This window comes from Entelurus aequoreus, linkage group LG24, assembly GCF_033978785.1.
Source record: "Entelurus aequoreus isolate RoL-2023_Sb linkage group LG24, RoL_Eaeq_v1.1, whole genome shotgun sequence".
Lineage (NCBI taxonomy): Eukaryota > Metazoa > Chordata > Actinopteri > Syngnathiformes > Syngnathidae > Entelurus > Entelurus aequoreus.
Window position 1 is genome coordinate 3,526,467 of NC_084754.1, and position 23,199 is coordinate 3,549,665.

General features: G+C 39.8%; 1 protein-coding gene across 1 annotated transcript in view; it reads left to right on the plus strand.

Annotated features, from left to right (window-relative positions):
• Positions 1-23,199, plus strand: part of LOC133641967 (cGMP-inhibited 3',5'-cyclic phosphodiesterase 3A-like) — a 315,984-nt gene that overhangs the window by 189,092 nt on the left and 103,693 nt on the right. Inside the window, exons 3-4 of the mRNA XM_062036136.1 lie at positions 4,661-4,921; positions 12,786-12,943. Coding sequence (XP_061892120.1) covers positions 4,661-4,921; positions 12,786-12,943 — 419 coding nt within the window. The remainder of the gene's footprint in view (positions 1-4,660; positions 4,922-12,785; positions 12,944-23,199) is intronic.

The window sequence follows — 23,199 nt, forward strand, 5'->3', positions numbered from 1 at the left end:
CCTAGTTTTATGGCTTTTCTGTCAAAAACAACTTTGTATTTTATAGTAAAACTGAAATATGCAGTATTTAGTAATTAGAGCCCTAAAATATAAATAATGCACGACACCATTGATTTTAATTATGTAATATGTTTGAGTCATCACAGTGAAAAGATAAATAAAATACCACTTAATATATTTGGGATCCAAAAGGTGCCCCACTCATAAAGTGATACATTTTTATTCGTTTTTTTGTTTTTTAATTTCATCACTTAAGTTACAAGATCAACTTCAGATACACTACCGTTCAAAAGTTTGGGGTCACGTTGAAATGTCCTTATTTTTGAAGGAAAAGCACTGTACTTTTCAATGAAGATAACTTTAAACTAGTCTTAACTTGAAAGAAATACACTCTATACATTGCTAATGTGGTAAATGACTATTCTAGCTGCAAATGTCTGCTTTTTGGTGCAATATCTACATAGGTGTATTTCCAGCAACTATCACTCCAGTGTTCTAATGGTACAATGTGTTTGCTCATTGGCTCAGAAGGCTAATTGATGATTAGAAAACCCTTGTGCAATCATGTTCACACATCTGAAAACACTTTAGCTCATTACAGAAGCTACAAAACTGACCTTCCTTTGAGCAGATTGAGTTTCTGGAGCATCACATTTGTGGGGTCAACTAAATGCTCAAAATGGCCAGAAAAAGAGAACTTTCATCTGAAACTCGACAGTCTATTCTTGTTCTTAGAAATGAAGGCTATTCCACAAAATTGTTTGGGTGACCCCAAACTTTTGAACGGTAGTGTATATCTGTCGATTTTACGTTTGAACTATTATTTTTGTTTGTTTTATGCTCTTTTGTCAAAGAAAACTTTGTTTTTTATATGGCAACTACACAATATGTGCAATATTTACCACATAAAACATTTTAAAGTGAAAAATTTGAACTAATTGGAGCTTTGAAAATAATTGATTATAACATGGATTTTTTGTCATTATTTTTTTTTTTTTGAGCAGTGGCAAAAATAGAAAAAGAAAGAAAGACAAAAGGAAAAAAAACAACATTGCAACTTTTTCTCGTTAGATTTCACCTCATTCCACTTTTTTTAATGTTCATTTTTATTTTTTGCAATAGCATTTCCAGAATGTGTGGCGGGCCGCAAATGGCCCCCGGGCCGCACTTTGGACACCCCTGCATTAAGATTTTCAATCCGGACGTTTTTTTAGACCACAGATGTGGCCCGCCACTTCATTTTATTTGGCCCTCGAAAGCCTGGAAATAATATGTATCAATAAAGTACTGTCACTTTTCTTACTAAATGTAATATTTATTTCTATTTTGGGAGAAACAAAATGTATTTACTCCATGTAATCTCAAATTATGTTAACTTAAATATTGTCTCATTATGCAAAAATATATTATCAAACATTCAAACCATTTTTTAAATAGAAATAAATACTAATAATAATTTTTTTTTTTTTTTTTTGTCCTGTCCAGCTAATAATAGGGCAGGCCTTGGGGGCAAACTGTGATTTCCACTCCAATAAAATCCTTCTATGAATTAGTAAGGATGCAAATGCGATACTATCCCTAAAAGTCTGCTTAATTTTTTGATAGTTTGGTGGAATTCCAAAAAATAGCCAATTCTGCACAAGGCGCCACTTTCTTTATTTCCATGTACATTTTGGGTGTCCCATTCAGTAAAAAAAAAACCTGTAAAATTCCATTCCTTTTTTTTGAGGTGGTCTGTCATAACGTTTTTAGAACATTGTGACTTTTGGTATTAGTGTTCCTGAAAAAAAGGGACCCAAACACACACACTGTACAGCAGATTTTTTTACAGCTAAATGTGTATATATCATTTATTCACACATACACATTGGCCCCCCCCCCAGACACATTTTTTTTCTCTCAATGTGGCCCCTGAGTCAAAATATTTGCCTAGCTCTGGTCTATTCACTGGGCTCAATTAAGAGAAAGTTGTGAACTTTTGTCTATGAAAACATCGCTGCTGAAAAAAAAGGTCCGCAAAAAGGTAGCAGCCACCTCAGAAGGGATGGAATTAACTTTACTAACGAGCCCATTCATTAAGCATCACAACACAGATGTGAGGGAAGTGTCCCAGACGGATTTTGTTTGGCCTGAAGCCTGCAAGCATGTCTACTGTGAGCGACTCCTCCTTGTGTACCAACCTTTTATTGCAGTCTCTACTTTACGGGAAGCCATATAAGGACATTTAGAATTTGATGCATAAGTGTTGCGTGCATATTTGTGTGTGCGTGCGTGCATTAGCATCACTTAGACTTGACTGGACAATAAAATATGAGAAGAACCTTGGCCAGGTCTCCCTTGTTCATTTTGTCCACATCTGCGTCTGTATATGGGTTACTGTAGGGTTGCTGGATATATACAAAACCCAAACCCAGTGAAGTTGGCACGTTGTGTAAATGGTAAATAAAAACAGAATACAATGATTTGCAAATCCTTTTCAACTTATATTCAATTGAATAGACTGCAGAGACAAGATACTTAATGTTGGAACTGAGAAACATATATATATTTTTTGCAAATAATCATTAACTAAGAATTTAATGGCAGCAACACCAGTGTTTCCCATAAACTGCCAAGATACCTGTGGCTATGGGCGTGGTCACCATGACATCATCGCGTAATTTGCATAATTTACTACAATGATTTGATTTTCTCTAAAAAGGCTCAAAAAATGTATACTTACTAATTAATAATAACAGTTTTGTTTTAAACGTCCATCCATCCATCCATTTTACAATATAATTACAACACTTTATGTACATATTTATTTACAGATTTCAACAATAAGTTATTCACTGAAATATATTTATTAGTTGTGGTTCTTACAAAAAATATATCTTATAAAATATATAAGCTAAAATGTCTCAAAGCTCTGCCCCTTTAATTAGTGCATACTAAATAATTAAACTTTAGCCTACTACTACAAGCATATTATTTACCAGCAACATAAAGTGAAACAGAGGCAGAGGTGTCCTGCCACAGTCAGTAACAAATAAACAGAAAACAGTAGTGGTGGTAGATAGACACAGAGCTTCATCAAACATCTGATCCACTGAACAAAGAGCTCCAAAAATCTTGAACTTTAGACTGCCATCAGTTTTACTCCCTACACTTAACCATGTGTTTCCTACTGCCTGCAGACTTTGCACCCTTTGTTATATACACATGTTGTGTTTCTAATATACATACATTTAATAAAGTCAAATACAAATAAGGCAACAAGAGAAGTATCCTACACTTCTCTTTTGTAAAGTAAATCTGAACAGCCGATATTGGGCATCTACATCAACTATATGATTTGCCTGAGAAGCTGGAGAGGACAAAAAAACAAATAAAAACTTTTTATTTTTTATTTTATTTTTTTATTTTTATTTTTTTTTATTTGTGGCGGACGTAATTATTTCGTGGCGGGCCGCCACAAATAAATGAATGTGTGGGAAACACTGAACACATTACAAAAAAGTTGGCACAGGGGTATTTTTACCACTGTGTTACATGGCCTTTCCTTTTAACAACACTCAGTAAACATTTGGGAACTGAGGAGAATCATTTTTGAAGCTTTCCAGGTGGACGTCCACAGTTTCCAAAAACAATGAGAAATGTGGACTGGTCAGACCACAGAACACTTTCCCACTTTGCATCAGTCCCATTTTAGATGAGCTCGGGCCCAGGGAAGCCGGCGGCCTTTCTGGGTGTTGTTGATAAATGGCTTTGGCTTTGCATAGTAGAGTTTTAACTTGCTCTTACAGATCTCGCGACCAACTGTAGTTACTGACAGTGGTTTTCTGAAGTGTTCCTGAGCCCATGTGGTGATATCCTTTACACACTGATGTCGCTTTTTTGATGCAGTACCGCCTGAGGGATCCAAGGTCACGGGCATTCAATGTTGGTTTTCAGCCTAGCTGCTTACGTGCAGTGACTTCCCCAGATTCTCTGAACCTTTTGATGATATTACGGGCCGTAGATGGTGAAATCCCTAAATTCCTCGCAATAGCTCGTTGAGAAATGTTCTCAAACTGTTCGACAGTTTGTTGACAAAGTGTTGACCCTCGCCTCGTACTTGCTTGTGAATGACCGAGCATTTCACGGTAGCTGCTTTTATACCCAATCATGGCACCCACCTGTTCCCAATCAGCCTGCTCACCTGTGGGATGTTCCAAATAAGTGTTTGGTGAGCATTCCTCAACTTTCTCAGTCTTTTTTGCCACTTGTGCCAGCTTTTTTGAAACATGTCAAATTCCAAATGAGCTAATATTTGCCAAAAAATAACAATGTTTTCCAGTTTGAGCGTTAAATATCTTGTCTTTGCAGTCTATTCAATTTAATATAGGTTGCAAAGGATTTGCCAATCATTGTATTCTGTTTTTATTTACCGTTTACACAACGTGCCAAATTCACTGCTTTTGGGTTTTGTATTTTTTACCTTACTTTAATCGCCTCGTCCGCATTCCTAATCTCCTTCATGCAACTTCATTACTCAACTCGGACAGGAAAATTGATGTTATCGATGCCCGCACTGAGCGTTTATGCGACAGGCCGCCCCTGATTATAACCGCGCACCAAAGTGCAAGAGGCGCCAGAAGGAGTTGTTGACATGCAATGATGTTTATCTGTCCTGCAGTCATCGGGCACCAGTGTCATGGTGGACGTAGCCGTGATGGGAGAAGCCCACGGCCTCGTTACGGACCTGCTGGCCGAGCCCTCTCTGCCCTCCAACATCTGCACCTCGCTGCGGGCGGTCAGCAACCTGCTGACCACGCAGCTCACCTTCCAGCCCTTGCACCGGCCACGCCCTTCTCTTCTGCTAAACCCCTCTGACGCCTACGTCTGCTCCGACTCAGAGGACGGACCCGAGAAGGGGGAGAAGACCTCCATCCATAAGGTTAGAACATGAACATGTGGTGCAAATCATGATGAGCGATCGTCCAAATTTACAGTTTTTGGGGGGGGGGAAGTATGCAAAATGATCCTTAGATGGAATTGTGATCCACCTTATTATGACCGGAATGATTTAAAGGGCACAAATCGTTCAACACACATGTTAATCCTTGAGCCTGTCCTGGAGCTAATGGGGGCCGCCACTCAGACCTTTGTAGCTTCAAATGAGCGAGTGTGTTTTGATAGAGTCGAGCGGGAGAAAATACAAGCACGTATTTCAAAGCCGCAGCTGCGTCAACATGACGGACGTGCAGGAGCCAGGTATCGCGTGTGCGAATGAGGCAACGCGGTGATGAACGCATCTCTGGAAAAGGTTACAGAGTCAGAGGAGCTGGATGTCCACCGCAGGTTTGGTCATGTCTTCTAATCCTGGCCGCTCTACTGGGACTATGGACTTTATGGAAGTGACCACTGAGTCTGCATTTATAAGGACTCCCCCATAGGGCGCATTAAAGGGCTACTGAAATGATTTTTTTTTATTTAAACGGGAATAGCAGATCCATTCTATGTGTCATACTTGATCATTTCGCGATATTGCCATATTTTTGCCGAAAGGATTTAGTAGAGAAAATCGACGATAAAGTTTGCAACTTTTGCTCGCTGATAAAAAAAAGCCTTGCCTGTAGCGGAAGTAGCGTGACGTCACAGGAGCTAGTATTCCTCACAATTCCCCGTTGTTTACAATGGAGCGAGAGAGATTCGGACCGAGAAAGTGATGATTACCCCATTAATTTGAGCGAGGATGAAAGATTCGTAGATGAGGAACGTTACAGTGAAGGACTAGAGAGGCAGTGCAGGGTGTATCTTTTTTCGCTCTGACCGTAACTTAGGTACAAGCTGGCTCATTGGATTCCACACTCTCTCCTTTTTCTATTGTAGATCACAGATTTGTATTTTAAACCACCTGGGATACTATATCCTCTTGAAAATGAGAGTCGAGAACGCGAAATGGACATTCAGTGCCTTTTATCTCCACGACAATACATCGGCGAAATGCTTTAGCTACGAGCTAACGTGATAGCATCTTGCTTTAACTGCATATAGAAACAAAAGAAATAAACCCCTGACGGGAAGTATAGATAGAAAATCAACAATACAATTAAACCGTGGACATGTAAATACACGGTTAATGCTTTCCAGGCTGGCGAAGGTTAACAATGCTGTACTAACGACGCCATTGAAGCTAACTTAGCAACCGGACTGCACAGAGATATGCTAAAAACATTAGCTCTCCACCTACGCCAGCCAGCCCTCATTTGCTCATCAACACCCGTGCTCACCTGCGTTCCAGCGATCGGCAGAAGGACGAAGGACTTCACCCGATGCGTTTGGCGGCCCGGAGACGTAGGAAGTCAAGGTGAAGTCGGCGGCTAGCGCGGCTAGCGCTCCAACAAAGTCCTCCTGGTTGTGTTGCTGTAGTCCGCTGCTAATACACTGATCCCACCTACAACTGTCTTCTTTGCAGCCTTCATTGTTCATTAAACAAATTGCAAAAGATGTCCAGAATACTGTGGAATTATGAAATGAAAACAGAGCTTTTTGTATAGGATTCTACGGGGTACCATAACTTCCGTTACTCGGACTTCGTCACGCGCATACGTCATCATACCGCGATGTTTCAGCCGGATATTTCCCGGGAATTTTAAAATGTCACTTTATAAGTTAACCCGGCCGTATTGGCATGTGTTGCAATGTTAAGATTTCATCATTGATATATAAACTATCAGACTGCGTGGTCGCTAGTAGTGGCTTTCAGTAGGCCTTTAAAGGGGTCACATTAGGATTTTTTTCTAAATGTAAAAGACTTCCTTGTGGTCTACATAACATGTAATGGTGGTTCTTTGGTGAAAATGTTGCATAGATGATGTTTTACAGATCATCTTCAATTCGCTTTCTGACAGTCGCTTCAGGATGCGCCGTTTTGTGGGCGGTCTTATTTACGTGGCTCACCTTCGCCAGCGTCTTCTCCCCGTCATTTTTGTTGTAGCGGTGTAGCGTGCAAGGACGGGAGTGGAAGAAGTGTCAAAAGATGGAGCTAACTGTTTTAATGACTGTGGAGGGGGGCGTGGCCTGCGGTCCTGCAGCGGAACGGGGTGTGCCGGTACCGGCCTCGAAGTCAGCAACAGGTGGGCCTTGTTGTCTAATCACCTGTCGCGCTGTATAAACAGCAGCCGGGAGGAGAGAGGTTGTGGGAGCTGGAGCGAGAGCGAGGGCGAGAGCGACACAGACGCGAACTCAGATAGGCAGAATTTGTGCTGAAAAGCAAAAGAATGGAAAATGCTGAAAATAAACATGTCATGATCTGTGGTCTAGATCATGTTTTGTTTTGTTATTTTCTGGTTGTTTAAGACTCTATTAGTTCCTGGTTTTTGGTGCACTCTTGTTTGTTTTGGTTGCCATGGCGGCATATGATTTTCACCTGCTGCTGGTGTTCGGACACACGCACCTGGCTTTAATCAGGAAGAGACTATTTAAAGGCCTACGGAAATGATTTTTTTAAATTTAAACGGGGATAGCAGATCCATTCTATGTGTCATACTTGATCATTTCGCGATATTGCCATATTTTTGCTGAAAGGATTTAGTAGAGAAAATCGACGATGAAGTTCGCAACTTTTGCACGCTGATAAAAAAAAGCCTTGCCTGTAGCGGAAGTAGCGTGACGTCACAGGAGCTAGTATTCCTCACAATTCCCCGTTGTTTACAATGGAGCGAGAGAGATTCGGACCGAGAAAGCGACGATTACCCCATTAATTTGAGTGAGGATGAACGATTTGTGGATGAGGAACGTTAGAGTGAAGGACTAGAGAGGCAGTGCAGGGTGTATCTTTTTTCGCTCTGACCGTAACTTAGGTACAAGCTGGCTCATTGGATTCCACACACTCTCCTTTTTCTAATGTGGATCACGGATTTGTATTTTAAACCACCTCGGATACTATATCCTCTTGAAAATGAGAGTCGAGAACGCGAAATGGACATTCACAGTGACTTTTATCTCCATGACAATACATCGGCGAAATGCTTTAGCTACTGAGCTAACGTGATAGCATCTGGCTGCAATGCAGATAGAAACAAAATAAATAATTCCCTGACTGGAAGGATAGACAGAAGATCAACAATACTATTAAACCGTGGACATGTAACTACACGGTTAATAATTCTCAGCCTGGCAAAGCTTAACAATGCTTTTGCTAACGACGCTGAAGCTAACTTAGCAACTTAGCAACCGGACCTCACAGAGCTATGATAAAAACATTAGCGCTCCACCTACGCCAGCCAGCCCTCATCTGCTCACCAACACACGTGCTCACCTGCGTTACAGCGATCGACGGTGCGACGAAGGACTTCACCCGATCACAGATGCGTTGGCGGCTAGCATCGGCTAGCGCGTCTGCTATCCAAGTAAGTACTCCTTGTTGTGTTGCTACAGCCAGCCGCTAATACACCGATCCCACCTACAACTTTATTCTGTGCAATCTCCATTGTTCATTAAACAAATTGCAAAAGATTCACCAACACAGATGTCCAGAATACTGTGGAATTGTTCGATGAAAACAGAGCAGTTTGTATGGTGACACATTGGGTACGAATACTTCCGTTGCCGTCGTGACGTCACGCGCATACGCATCATCCAAAGACATTTCCAACCGGAAGTTTAGCGGGAAATTTAAAATGTCACTTTATAAGTTAACCCGGCCGTATTGGCATGTGTTGCAATGTTAAGATTTCATCATTGATATATAAACTATCAGACTGCGTGGTCGCTAGTAGTGGCTTTCAGTAGGCCTTTAAGCCTGTAGACTACCTGGCGACATTACTCTGTATGATACTCTGTTCTTTCTATGTGCTACTCTGATTTACTCTGTCCATGCCATAGTTCATGCTGCTCTTTTCATGCTCGTTTCTTGTTACAGTAAGTGTTTTTTGTTTCATGTCCATAGTTCTGCCTTAGTGTTAGTTTTGTTCCCTGCGTTAAGTTGTGCCTCCGCTGTGAGCGCCTTTTGTTTGTACCCTTTTGTAGCTTTTGAGTTAAGCTTAAATCATGTTTTTACCTGCACGCCATGTCCGGTCAAGTACGTTTGCATCACGGGAAAACAATCCTCGCAGTAATTTGCAAAATAATCCACGTCATGACAAAACAAGTATTGCATCCTGAAACCCGGGCTCTCAGGTCGATGCTTGGTGGTCTGGAGGACCCACTGGGGGCCAACCTCCACAATGACATTCAGACTTTACTTCAATCAATAACGGAGCAGCATCTCCTCATCCGTGGCTCACTAGTCCAACGGCAACACCGGAAATGTGTCCCGTGAAAAACCCGTCCAACCGGAACTCTCTAATAACTAAAGTTTCTTGGGTGAATAATGTAAACTCACTACACCGGTATGTTTTAGCGCTTTAATGGCGAGTTTACTGACAGATATAAGTAAGAACTTTACACTACTTTATATTAGAAATGGCAATAGCGGAGGATGAATGTCCCATAACAAGAAGATAGAGAAAAAGAAGAAGCTAATCGACTATGGTGTCGACACTGCTTGGTGTCTGCAGTAATGGTTGGCCACCACCAGAAGCGCTGCGACAACAGGAATTGAATGTGACATAGTCCCGAATGAAAAGCCAATTTGGAGGAACGACCCCAAGCAAGGACAGCGGCTCGTAATTCAGGAACAACAAACAACCGTGTAGGAGGTCAGCCAGCTGGTGCAGGAATATTCACAAGTGCATCCACCACCTGATCCTCCACCTCCCCCTGGAGACACCCCCACCTCTCGGGAACGAGGAAGGATAGTCACAGGCCCAGCTTCCACGACCTGGAGAAAGCATCAGCATCCCGGACGATTGGTGAAAGTGAATTGGAACCTGGTCAGGTACAGAGCCCACCTAGCCTGGCATTACGTCCCTTGGCGAGGTGTAGATATTCCAAATGTTTATGGTCTGTAAGCGCCAGGAACGGATGAACAGAGCCCTCCAGCCAATGTAAGACCAGCAACTCTCTGTTGTTGACATCCTAGTTTCTCTCGGCTAAATAAAAATGGCGTGGGAGAAAAAAAGAAGAAGCTTGGGGACAGGGGGGTTTACAATCATCAATACTAGTTGAGACAACACTGCACTCTGTCTCTGAGGCGTCAACCAATCACTTGAATGGCTGTGGCTTGGTCTTTATGCCCTGGCGCTCTTTCTGACAGAACCTTGGCCGGAAATCAACTCATTCCCTCTGACATGAAAGGCAGAAGCCATTACACCAATAGGGATTCTCCCCTTTGGCTGTTCCTTATCAGGGGTCTTCACATCGAGTCAACGCTTGAATGGTTTTGACTGGGAATGGAACCTCTGCCCTCTGCCATGAAAGAAGTGTGTATTCGCATGTTTGGCTCTCAATAAATACTATACAGTGGTACCTCAACTTAAGAGTATTACAAGTATTATTATGGTGTGTGTATAAGTACCGCAAAATGGCACCTATTAGCAGACATTTTATCTGCCGTATTGTTTCACAATATTATGCAAAACCAACTTTTCTTACCTTCTGGTACCTGCTGATGTGTATTTGGGATTTACATTAGTATATATATATATATATATATATATATATATATATATATATATATATATATATATATATATATATATATATATATATATATATATATACTACCGTTCAAAAGTTTGGGGTCACATTGAAATGTCCTTATTTTTGAAGGAAAAGCACTGTACTTTTCAATGAAGATAACTTTAAACTAGTCTTAACTTGAAAGAAATACACTCTATACCAGGGGTGTCAAACGTACGGCCCGTGGGCCGGATCAGGCCCGCGGACAGGTTTTATCCGGCCCGCGGGATGAGTTTGCTAAGTATAAAAATGAACCAAAACTTTTGAATGAAAGAAACTGCTGTTCTAAATGTGTCCACTAGATGTCACAATAGCAATTATTTGCATATTTGTAGATTATGCTACATATGTAAAAAAATAAAATAAACCACATGATGTTAGTGCATCAGTTAAGGAAAATGAGCAAACTTACATGAATGACATCCTGTAATTTGATTTTGATATAATTTTTTTATCGTAATAGATTGAAAATTAACACCAATGAGTTGACTGATGAACATTATCACATAATGTATTCAGAAAATATAAATAACGACAAATAAAGATAGAATACTATTAACCGCAACATGTAAGTGTAAAAAAAAAAACAACAACATTATGATTTGTACATTTTCAGAATTTTCTTGTTCTATTTTTAAACAAAGAAAACAATCTGAATTTGTCTTTATTTTTAAGTTATCGTGCCGTGATTTTACCTGTCCGGCCCACCTGGGAGTAGATTTTTCTCCATGTGGCCCCCGATCTAAAATGAGTTTGACACCCCTGCTCTATACATTGCTAATGTGGTAAATGACTATTCTAGCTGCAAATGTCTGCTTTTTGGTGCAATATCTACATAGGCGTATAGAGGCCCATTTCCAGCAACTATCACTCCAGTGTTCTAATGGTACAATGTGTTTGCTCATTGGCTCAGAAGGCTAATTGACGATTAGAAAACCCTTGTGCAATCATGTTCACACATCTGAAAACAGTTAAGCTCGTTACAGAAGCTACAAAACTGACCTTCCTTTGAGCAGATTGAGTTTCTGGAGCATCACATTTGTGGGGTCAATTAAACGCTCAAAATGGCCAGAAAAAGAGAACTTTCATCTGAACCTCGACAGTCTATTCTTGTTCTTAGAAATGAAGGCTATTCCACAAAATTGTTTGGGTGACCCCAAACTTTTGAACGGTAGTGTATATATATATATATATATATATGTATTCATACATATATATTCCTCGCGCACTAATTGACTTAAAGAGCGCACTTGCTGCATGTCACGTTATCGATGGTAAAATGCATTTTTAGACAATATGATTTGCCTGAGTGGCTAGGATAGGAGACGGTAGAAAATGGACAAGTAAGGACAAATTAATTATTTTTTTATTTTTTTTATTTATTTTTATTTTTTAAACTTGGGACTTCCCGCGGGCCGGATTTTGGACGCTGGGGGGCCGTATCCGTCCCGCGGGCCGTAGTTTGGGGACCCCTGGTTTAAGGCGTGTTAAATGTTAAGATTGGGCCGTTTTGGGGAGGGCAAGCACCAACTAAACTGATTGAAATTCATTTTGATCTGAGACGTCGATTTGAGATACAAGTGTTTCGAGTTAAGAGCACCATCAGAGAACCCAATTAACCTTGTAAGCTTTGATGGCTTTGATACTGTTTATACAGACAATGGAAGGGGAATGGAGCACAAGCGGCAGGCAGCGTGCGGCTGACACCTTGCATGGAATGTTCTCCTTCAGGATTGTGGTATTTACTGGGTCATGGTGCAGAAGACTGAAAGAGCAACATTAAAGAGAGAGAGAAGCGGGCATAATTTAGTGCCACTCTACCAAGTTGCAGCATTGCACGGAGCAGATGGCGGCGTCACGCGGGCACAGGATACCCAGGGAAAGAGCGAAGAGAAGATTCAGAGTGAGAGAAGTAGATAGAACGATAATAATGACATGGTGTGGTGTTGTTAACTGCGCTCTAATCGTCGCTGTTTATTCTTCAGTACTAAGTGAAAATATGAAACACTTCCATCTAGTTGAAAGAAAACATCAGGGGGTATTGCATCATTTGTATGATTAGTTATCATGGAAAAAATGGCTACAGAGAAACCAGGAGGAATAATTACTCCCTTTTGAAAGAAACATTTCACAGTTGTATTTGTTTTTTAAAGTGTTTTTGACTTGATTGTCCTCCTCTCCATGCACGCGTGCAGCGTCTGAGGCGGAGTCTCCATCCGGGCCTCCTGAGAAGAATCTCCTCCACGTGGACAACCACCACCTCCGCCACAGGACTGCCCACCATCGAGCAGGGGCCCGTTTGCAGGGACCGCAGCGCCAGCATCAAACCCTACCACGAAACACTGACCTGCAGGTAATCGACCACCGCACACAAATAACTTTGATGTTTTATTGACTTCAGCATTCGCCTCAATTGGGGTTTCATGCCATTTCTCAGTGGCGGTTTCCTGCGACTTTTCATTGTTATTTTATTGTGTTTTGATTTTTATTTAACTATCAATCATCCATCCATCCATCCATCTTCTACCGCTTATTCCCTTCGGGGTCGCGGGGGGCGCTGGAGCCTATCTCAGCTACAATCGGGCGGAAGGCAGGGTACACCCTGGACAAGTCGCCATAGACTTGATAGACAGACAACATTCACACTCACATTCACACACTAGGGCCAATTTAGTGTTGCCAATCAACCTATCCCCAGGTGCATGTCTTTGGAGGTGGGAGGGGCCTATCCCCAGGTGCATGTCTTTGGAGGTGGGAGGGGCCTATCCCCAGGTGCATGTCTTTGGAGGTGGGAGGGGCCTATCCCCAGGTGCATGTCTTTGGAGGTGGGAGGAAGCCGGAGTACCCGGAGGGAGCCCACGCAGTCACGGGGAGAACATGCAAACTCCGCACAGAAAGATCCTGAGCCCGGGATTGAACTCGTGACTACTCAGGACCTTCGTATTGTGAGTAGGGCTGCAACAACTAATCGATTAAAATCGATTATAAAAATAGTTGCCGATTAATTTAGTGATCGATTCGTTGGATCTAAGCTATGCGCATGCGCAGAGGCTTTAAAAAAAACCTTTTTTTTAATTTTTTAATTTTTTTAATTTTTTATTTTTTTAAATAAACCTTTATTTATAAACTGCAACATTTACAAACAGCTGAGAAACAATAATCAAAATAAGTATGGTGCCAGTATGCTGTTTTTTTCCCCAATAAAATACTGGAAAGGATAGAAATGTAGTTTGTCTCTTTTATCCGATTATTAATCGATTAATCAAAGTAATAATCGACAGATTAATCGATTGTCAAATTAATCGTTAGTTGCAGCCCTAATTGTGAGGCAGAGGCACTAACCCCTCTTCCACCGTGCTGCCCACTATCAATCAATCAGACTTTATTATTGTTTTATTTTTATTTTATTGTATTATTTTCTTCGGTCAATGGTCAACAAAATAAACAAACAGTTTTACGTAAACAAACAGTTCATAAATTAAAAATGTTGCAGACCGAAAGGGTTTAGGCTGAAGTTGAACACTTATTGCGCCTAAACCAGGGGTGTCAAACTCATTTTAGATCGGGGGCCACATGGAGAAAAATCTACTCCCAGGTGGGCCGGACAGGTAAAATCACGGCAAGATAACTTAAAAATAAAGACAAATTCAGATTGTTTTCTTTGTTTAAAAATAGAACAAGAAAATTCTGAAAATGTACAAATCATAATGTTGTTGTGTTTTTTTTTACACTTACATGTTGCGGTTAATAGTATTCTATCTTTATTTGACGTTATTTATATTTTCTGAATACATTATGTGATAATGTTCATCAGTCAACTCATTGGTGTTAATTTTCAATCTATTACGATAAAAAAATTATATCAAAATCAAATTACAGGATGTCATTCATGTAAGTTTGCTCATTTTCCTTAACTGGTGCACTAACATCATGTGGTTTATTTTATTTTTTTACATATGTAGCATAATCTACAAAGATGCAAATAATTGCTATTGTGACATCTAGTGGACACATTTAGAACAGCAGTTTCTTTCATTCAAAAATTTTGGTTCATTTTTATACTTAGCAAACTCATCCCGCGGGCCGGATAAAACCTGTCCGCGGGCCTGATCCGGCCCACGGGCCGTACGTTTGACACCCCTGGCCTAAACAAAGTCAAATACAAAATGAGCTTCCAAAAATTATGAAATCTCCTTTTTCACAACATATTATAAATACAAATTGTACACAACTCACAACTTATTCATGTAGCACTTTCCATGCACGAGCAAGTTGCAACACAACGGGCCTGATTTACTAGCATCCATATACCCCGCGCTAAATAGCGTGTACTATTATTGGGCGTGTTGCGTGTGATTTACTATCAATCAACCATCAATGTTTATTTATATAGCCCTAAATCACAAGTGTCTCAAAGGGCTGCACAAGCCACAGCGACATCCTCGGTACAGAGCCCACATCCGGGCAAGGAAAAACTCACCCCTGTGGGACGTCGATGTGAATGACTATGAGAAACCTTGGAGAGGACCCCTCTAGGGGAACCCAATATAAACAATACATACTGCAACACGTAAGAGCAGCATGAAAAACGATTTTGAGAAAACGCTTTTGAGACGGATGCAGTATCCTAATGGCCCACATATAAAAGCTTTTTTTTTATTATTTTCCTTTCTTTATTTGCAGAATGATGTGTTTTATTAGGCCATACTTTGCAACAGTGCAGAAGAGGACCCCGGTAATGGCTCTCTCGTTATGCCATATTACTCGGAAGGTTATTAGGTTTATTCCCAGTGGTGTGGCTGTTTTAGTTGTACTGAATGCATCAGCATGGCTGCACAGTAATGGCACAGCAGTTGGGAGAAGGGGTGCGTGTGCAACCGGAGCCAGAATGGAAAGAAGGCCCACAGGCAAAGGCATTAACCTGAATAACTAAGACACGCATAAACTCTGAGCACATTAGGGCTGGAGATAACATGAGGTCCCGGGCCACTCTGGGGGACCATGAATGAGCCCGTACGACTCCGATTTAATGGGGGGTGGTGTGGTTTTAATGTTGGTGTTTTGAAAAAAAAAGTCGATATTGTTGCATGTGGTGGACTCTGCACTTGGACTGTAGTTCATAAAGAAATGCATGGAGGAAAAAAACAGCTAATGTGTTAAAGGCTGTGTGCTGGTTTTGTTTTCTTTTCTTTTTCTTCTTATTAAAAACGGCCTACCTAAGTCTATGTCGACAGAAATAATTGACCACCTTTTTAGAATTTCATATTCCAAAGGCAAGGCCATGGCTTTGTGTGCAATGGTTTGTGGCCCCGTTATTACAAAACCCAAAAGCAGTGAAGTTGGCACGTTGTGTAAATGGTAAATAAAAACAGAATACAATGATTTGCAACTCCTTTTCAACTTATATCCAATTGAATAGACTGCAAAGACAAGATATTTAATGTTCCAACTGAGAAACTTAATAAATAAACATTAACTTAGAATTTAATGGCAGCAACACATTGCAAAAAAGTTGTCACAGGGGCATTTTTACCACTGTGTTACATGGCCTTTCCTTTTAACAACACAGTAAACATTTGGGAACTGAAGAGACCCATTTTTGAAGCTTTTCAGGTGGAATTCTTTCCCATACTTGCTTGATGTACAGCTTAAGTTGTTCAACAGTCCGGGGTGTCCGTTGTGGTATTTTATGGTTCATAATGCACCACACAGATCTGGACTACAGGCAGGCCAGTCTAGTACCCGCACTCTTTTACTACGAAGCCACGCTGTTGTAATACGTGGCTTGGCATTGTCTTGCTGAAATAAGCAGGGGCGTCCATGGTAACGTTGCTTGGATGGCAACATATGTTGCTCCCAAACCTGTATGTACCTTTCAGCATTAATGGTGCCTTCACAGATGTGTAAGTTACCCATGCCTTGGGCACTAATACACCCCCATACCATCACACATGCTGGCTTTTGAACTTTGCGCCTATAACAACCGGCATGGTTCTTTTCCTCTTTGGTCCGGAGGACACGACGTCCACAGTTTCCAAAAACAATTTGAAATGTGGACTCGTCAGACCACAGAACACTTTTCCACTTTGCATCAGTCCATCTTAGATGAGCTGGGGCCCAGCAAAGCCGGCGGTGATTCTGGGTGTTGTTGATAAATGGCTTTCGCTTTGCAGAGTACAGTTTTAACTTGCACCTACAGACGTAGCGACCAACTGTAGTTACTGACAGTGGTTTTCTGAAGTGTTCCTGAGCCCATGTGGTGATATCCTTTACACACGGACGTCGCTTTTTGATGCAGTACCGCCAGAGGGATCCCAGGTCCATAATATCATCGCTTACGTGCAGTGATTTTTCCAGATTCTCTGAGCCTTGTAATGATATTACGGACCGTAGATGGTGAAATCCCTAAATTCCTTGCAATAGCTCGTTGAGAAATGTTGTTCTTAAACAATTTGCTCAGGCATTTGCTCCCAAAGTGGTGACCCTCGCCCCATCCTTGTTTGTGAACGACTGAGCATTTCATGGAAGCTGCTTTTATACCCAATCATGGCACCCACCTGATCCCAAATAGGTTGTTCACCTGTGGGATGTTCCAAATAAGTGTTTGATGAGCGTTCCTCAACTTTCTCAGTCTTTTTTGCCACTCGTGCCAGCTTTTTTGAAACATGTTGCAGGCATCAAATTCCAAATGAGCTAATATTTGCAAAAAATAACGTTTTCCAGTTCGAACGTTAAGTATCTTGTCTTTGCAGCCTATTCAATTGAATATAAGTTGAAAAGGATTTGCAAATCATTTTATTCTGTTTTTATTTAAGATTTACACAACGTGCCAACTTCACTGTGTGACGATCGGTCACTTCATTTCTGTTTGTTTTCTTGTTTTTGTTTTACTTCCAGTCAGTGCTCTTATTTTGTTAAGTTTCCTGTTTGTTCCGCGGAGCACTGTTTTCTCCTCACCGGCCGTTGATTGGCAGCCGGTCCACACCTGCTGCCAATCAGCATATGTCTATTTATGTTTTCTCTCGAGCACTCCTCAGTGCTCGATGATAAACTCTCTATGTTTGGAACATTTATGCAAGACTGCTTTATTTTCTGTTTATGATAATTAAAATCATCTTACCTGCTCATCCTCCTCCTGGTTCTTGCATCTTGGGGTCACACAAACGGCAGCCACGCGAGTTCCTAACAGTATCATCGAGCCAGAAGATTGTGTCCTCGCGAGACTGTTAGACGCTAAGTGTTCATTTAGCTATTGTGCAAAAAAAATTATAGGATTTTCGAGAAAAAGGGAAGGTGGGACACTGGCCGTTCATTTACCATGACGTCAGGATTGAGGTTTTTTGATACGTTCTAATAGAATACGTTTCGATACGTTCTAATACAGGGGTCACCAACGCGGTGCTTGCGGGCACCAGGTAGCCCGTAAGGACCAGATGAGTAGCCCGCTGGCCTGTTCTAAAAATAGCTCAAATAGTAGCACTTACCAGTGAGCTGCCTCTATTTTTTAAATTGTATTTATTTACCAGCAAGCTGGTCTCGCTTTGCCCGACATTTTTAATTCTAAGAGAGACAAAACTCAAATAGAATTTGAAAATCCAAGAAAATATTTTAAAGACTTGGTCTTCACTTGTTTAAATAAATTCATTAATTTTTTTACTTTGCTTCTAATAACTTTCAGAAAGACAATTTTAGAGAAAAAATACAACCTTAAAAATGATTTTAGGATTTTGAAACACATTTACCTTTTTACCTTTTAAATTCCTTCCTATTCTTTCCTGACAATTTAAATCGATGTTAAAGTAAAGTTATCTTTTTTATTGTAAAGAATAATAAATACATTTTAATTTAATTTTTCATTTTAGCTTCTGTTTTTTTGACGAAGAATATTTGTGAAATATTTCTTCAAACTTATTAGGATTAAAATTTAAAAAATATATTCTGGCAAAGCTAGAAAATCTGTAGAATCAAATTTAAATCTTATTTCAAAGTCTTTTGAATTTCTTTTAAAATTTTTGTTCTGGAAAATCTAGAAGAAATAATGATTTGTCTTTGTTAGAAATATAGCTTGGTCCAATTTGTTATATATTCTAACAAAGTGCAGATTGGATTTTAACCTATTTAAAACATGTCATCAAAATTCTAAAATTAATCTTAATCAGGAAAAATGACTAATGATATTCCATAAATTCTTTTTTTTATTTTTTCAAAAAGATTCGAATTAGCTAGTTTTTCTCTTTTTTTTTCGGTTGAATTTTGAATTTTAAATAGTCGAAATTGAAGATAAACTATGTTTCAAAATGTAATTGTAATTTTTTCGTGTTTTCTCCTCTTTTAAACCGTTCAATTAAGTGTAAATATCATTAATTATTAGTTAAAGGTAAATTGAGCAAATTGGCTATTTCCGGCAATTTATTTAAGTGTGTATCAAACTGGTAGCCCTTCGCATTAATCAGTACCCAAGAAGTAGCTCTTGCTTTCAAAAATGTTGGTGACCCCTGTTCTAATAGAATATTATGATTGACTGTATCAAAGGTGGCGCTAAGATCAAGTAGCAGCAACATGGATGAGGCATGTAGATCATTAGTCATGATTGCGAGGGCTGTCTCCGCAGAGTGATTGGCCCTGAAACTGGACTGAAAGGGTTCGCAGAGATTGTTAGACGCTAAGTATTCATTTAGCTCAGTGGTTCTTAACCTGGGTTCGATCGAACCCTAAGGGTTTGGTGAGTCGGCCTCAGGGGTTCGGTGGAGCCTCCGTCGCGGAGGTCAAGCCACACCCAACTCATCGCAGTGTTTCCCACACATTAATTTATTTGTGGCGGCCCGCCACGAAAGAATTACGTCCGCCTCAAATTTTTTTTTTTTTTTGTCCTGTCCAGCTTCTCAGGCAAATCATATAGTTGATGTAGATGCCCATATAGGCTGTTCAGATTTACTTTACAAAAGAGAAGTGTAGGATACTTCTCTTGTTGCCTTATTTGTATTTGACCACTACTGTTTTCTGTTTATTTGTTACTGACTGTGGCAGGACACCTCTGCCTCTGTTTCACTTTATGTTGCTGGTAAATAATATGGTTGTAGTAGTAGGCTAAAGTTCAATTATTTAGTATGCACTAATTAAAGGGGCAGAGCTTTAAGAGACATTTTAGCTTTTATATTTTATAAGATATATTTTTTATAAGAACCACAATTAATAAATATATTTCAGTGAATAACTTATTGTTCAAATCTGTATAGAAATATGTACATAAAGTCTTGTAATTATATTGTAAAATGAATGGATGGATGGATGGATGGATGTTTAAAACAAAACTGTTATTATTAATTAGTAAGTATACATTTTTTTAGCCTTTTTAGAGAAAATCATATCATTGTAGTAAATTATGCAAATTATCAATGATGTCATGGTGATCACGCCCCTAGCCACGCCCATAGCCACGCCCCCACCGCCACAGGTATCTTGGTAGTTTATGGGAAACACTGCATCGTGTACATAAAAACGTCTCCCTATCGGCATATTATGGATACGGCAACAGCAGAAGTCAAACTGATTTGCAGGTGTGTAGTTTGTTGTGAGTTCATGCACTGTGTTGGTTTTGTTCTTTGAACAAGGTGATGTTCATGCACGGTTCATTTTGTGCACCAGTAAAAAATCATAGAACTTTGTCTTGAATTTTTAAAAAAAAGTATTTTATTTTTCACTAAAGAAGGGTTCGGTGAATGCGCATATGAAACTGGTGGGGTTCGGTACCTCCAACAAGGTTAAGAACCACTGATTTAGCTAGTGTGCAACAATTTTTTTCGAGAATTTTCGAGATAAAGGGAAGGTGGGACGCCGACCGGTCGTTTATCATGAGGTCAGGATCGAGGTTAGGTCTTTTGAGCCGAGGATGAAAAACCGCTGTTTTGACTGCTGGGGGAACAGTACCAGAGGAAAGTGGTAAGTTAATCATATTTAGCACTGATGGTCCTAATATTACAAACAGCTCCTTGATAAGTTTCCCAGGAAGTGAGTTAAGTAAACATGTTGGGTTTTTTTCTCCCATTTACAAGTCAAATTTCCTTTGATGTTATTTCTTCAAAAAGAGAGAGATTACTTCGGAGAGCAATATCCGTCGTGCATACATTCGTATCTGCCTTAACAGAACCCAGTTGGAGCTAGAACGCATTAACTTTAATCTCCTTTCTAATGAGTTCAATTTTATTAGTAAAGAATTGCATAAAGTCATCCGCCGAGTGGGTGGAGCCTACTGGGAGAAGACCCTTGTTGGGTTAGCGATGCTACTGCACTGAACAAATATTCAAGATCGTTCTTATTGAGGCGCATGAGATTGGAGTAGTAATTAGTTTTAGCTAAGGTAAGCGCGTGTTTATAAGTTAATAAACTATCTGTCAGGTTCAAACACTGATGACATCTATTAAACAGACGTGAAGCAAGGAATCATGCAGAGACAGAGTTACATTTTGCTCAATTGAGGAGAGACGTTATTTGGGCTGTACTCTAGTTACAGAAAAATACCACTTCAGCACAATTAATAATAACTATAGCAACGGCCCTTAAGCATAAGAGTTGTGTGATAATATATACATAATTATTCTAACACTATCACTCCATGCTTGATGGAAAACCAGGGGGTGGTACGCCTTTTAGTGGACTTTTTTTTTAGCTTTAGCAGTGCTATACTATCTATGGCGTTGCGCAGGGCATCGTTAAAGTTATAAGTGAGGTTTTCGATAGAGCCCACATCATTTGGGAATGGTGCCAATACCGAAGGTAGTAGGCCAGCAAGAGTCATGGTTGTCACAGCATTAACGTTGCCATCTAAAGTCTTGGAAGTGCAACTGCATGCCAAGTCTACGATATCACACTTGCAAATGATACCCGGAAGTAGGGATGTACACCGTGTACTGGTACCAGTTCCTAACTGGGTTAGTCCAGGAAGACCGTTAAGATTCTGGACTAATGATACTGCTTTCGATATGTTTTTATCCAGCTGATCCATCGCCATTATGACACGCTGTCGCATTCAATTCAAGTGCAGCTACTACGCATACAAAATCAGGCTTAGAATATTCGCAAATAAGTTTGTAACGCAACAATATTCCTCCGGTCCGTCACTCAAAGAGGTTTGTGTGCAACATGAACACAAAAAATAATTCCTATTTTAAAAAAACTCTCACCCACCTAACATGCTTATTGATTTATATGTCATTTTTAATATGAAATATCATGTTAGAAATCTGTGAATGAACATGAACAGCACACATTATTATTTAACTTTATTATTTATTATTTTATTACAATTATTTTAAATGTTATTATAGGGACTTTCCTGCTGTGAGACGTTACATGATGTTGCTGGAGCACAACCTCTTGTGCTAGTAAAAATACTAAATAAAAAAAAAAAAGTTCACATCTTTATTTAAACAAAGTACATTTAGTACTGATAAGAGTACAGATGAATACCGATGTCAATAAGGATTATCAATATTAAATACATCCCTATATTGCCCTAAGGTGGCGACTTGTCCAGGGTGTACCCCGCCTTCCGCCCGTGTGCAGCTGAGATAGGCTCCAGTACCCCCCGCGACCTCGTAAGGCAGTGGTCCCCAACCACCGGTCCGTGGATCGATTGGTACCGGGCCGCACAAGAAGTTAAAAAAAAAAAAATATATATATATATATATATATATATATATATATATATATATATATATATATATATATATATATATATATATATATATATATATATATATATATATATATTTATTTATTTATTTATTTATTTATTTTTATTTTTTTTTATTTTTTTTATTAAATCAACATAAAAAACACAAGATACAATTACAATTAGTGCACTAACCCAAAAAACCTCCCTCCCCCATTTACACTCATTCACACTCATTCGCACAAAAGGGTTGTTTCTTTCTGTTATTAATATTCTGGTTCCTACATTATATATCAATATATAACAATACAGTCTGCAGGGATACAGTCCGTAAGCACGCATGATTGTATTTTTTAATGACAAAAAAAATAATTATAAATATATATATATTTTTTTTTTAGGCTATCGAGAGCAGTCCCCCCTTTCTTAAACTTACGTTTTGACATTATGTATTTCTCCCGTAGGATAATACGAATTTCTCTTCTGTAATCTGTTTGTTTTCTCCGTGTGTTTGATGTTCGGCTTTTCCGTCGGAATTGTGCCCTTATATGGGGAATTAAGGGCGTTTATCTATGCAAATTACAGAATAAAGGGTGTTATAAGGGCGTGTTTATATGCAAATTATGATGGACACGCACGCGCTAACCATTTGGCATTCAGCAACTTAAGAACAGCAGGTGGGAACAATTTGGCCATTTAAGAACACGTCATGAATTTGAATGGACTCCTCTTAGGAAAAATCACTTAGGAAGAAAGATAAGAGGAAAAGTTAGGAACTTATTGCTGAACGGGCGTCATTGTCCACAGGGCTCGATTTCATTCATTTTGCCCACTAAAACCTGAACATCCTGTAGGCTGACAGGAGTAAAAGAAGACCATGATGAGCACACAGGGGCTGGTGTGGTGCACAAACTATCCAAGGGAGGAATAATACTGGC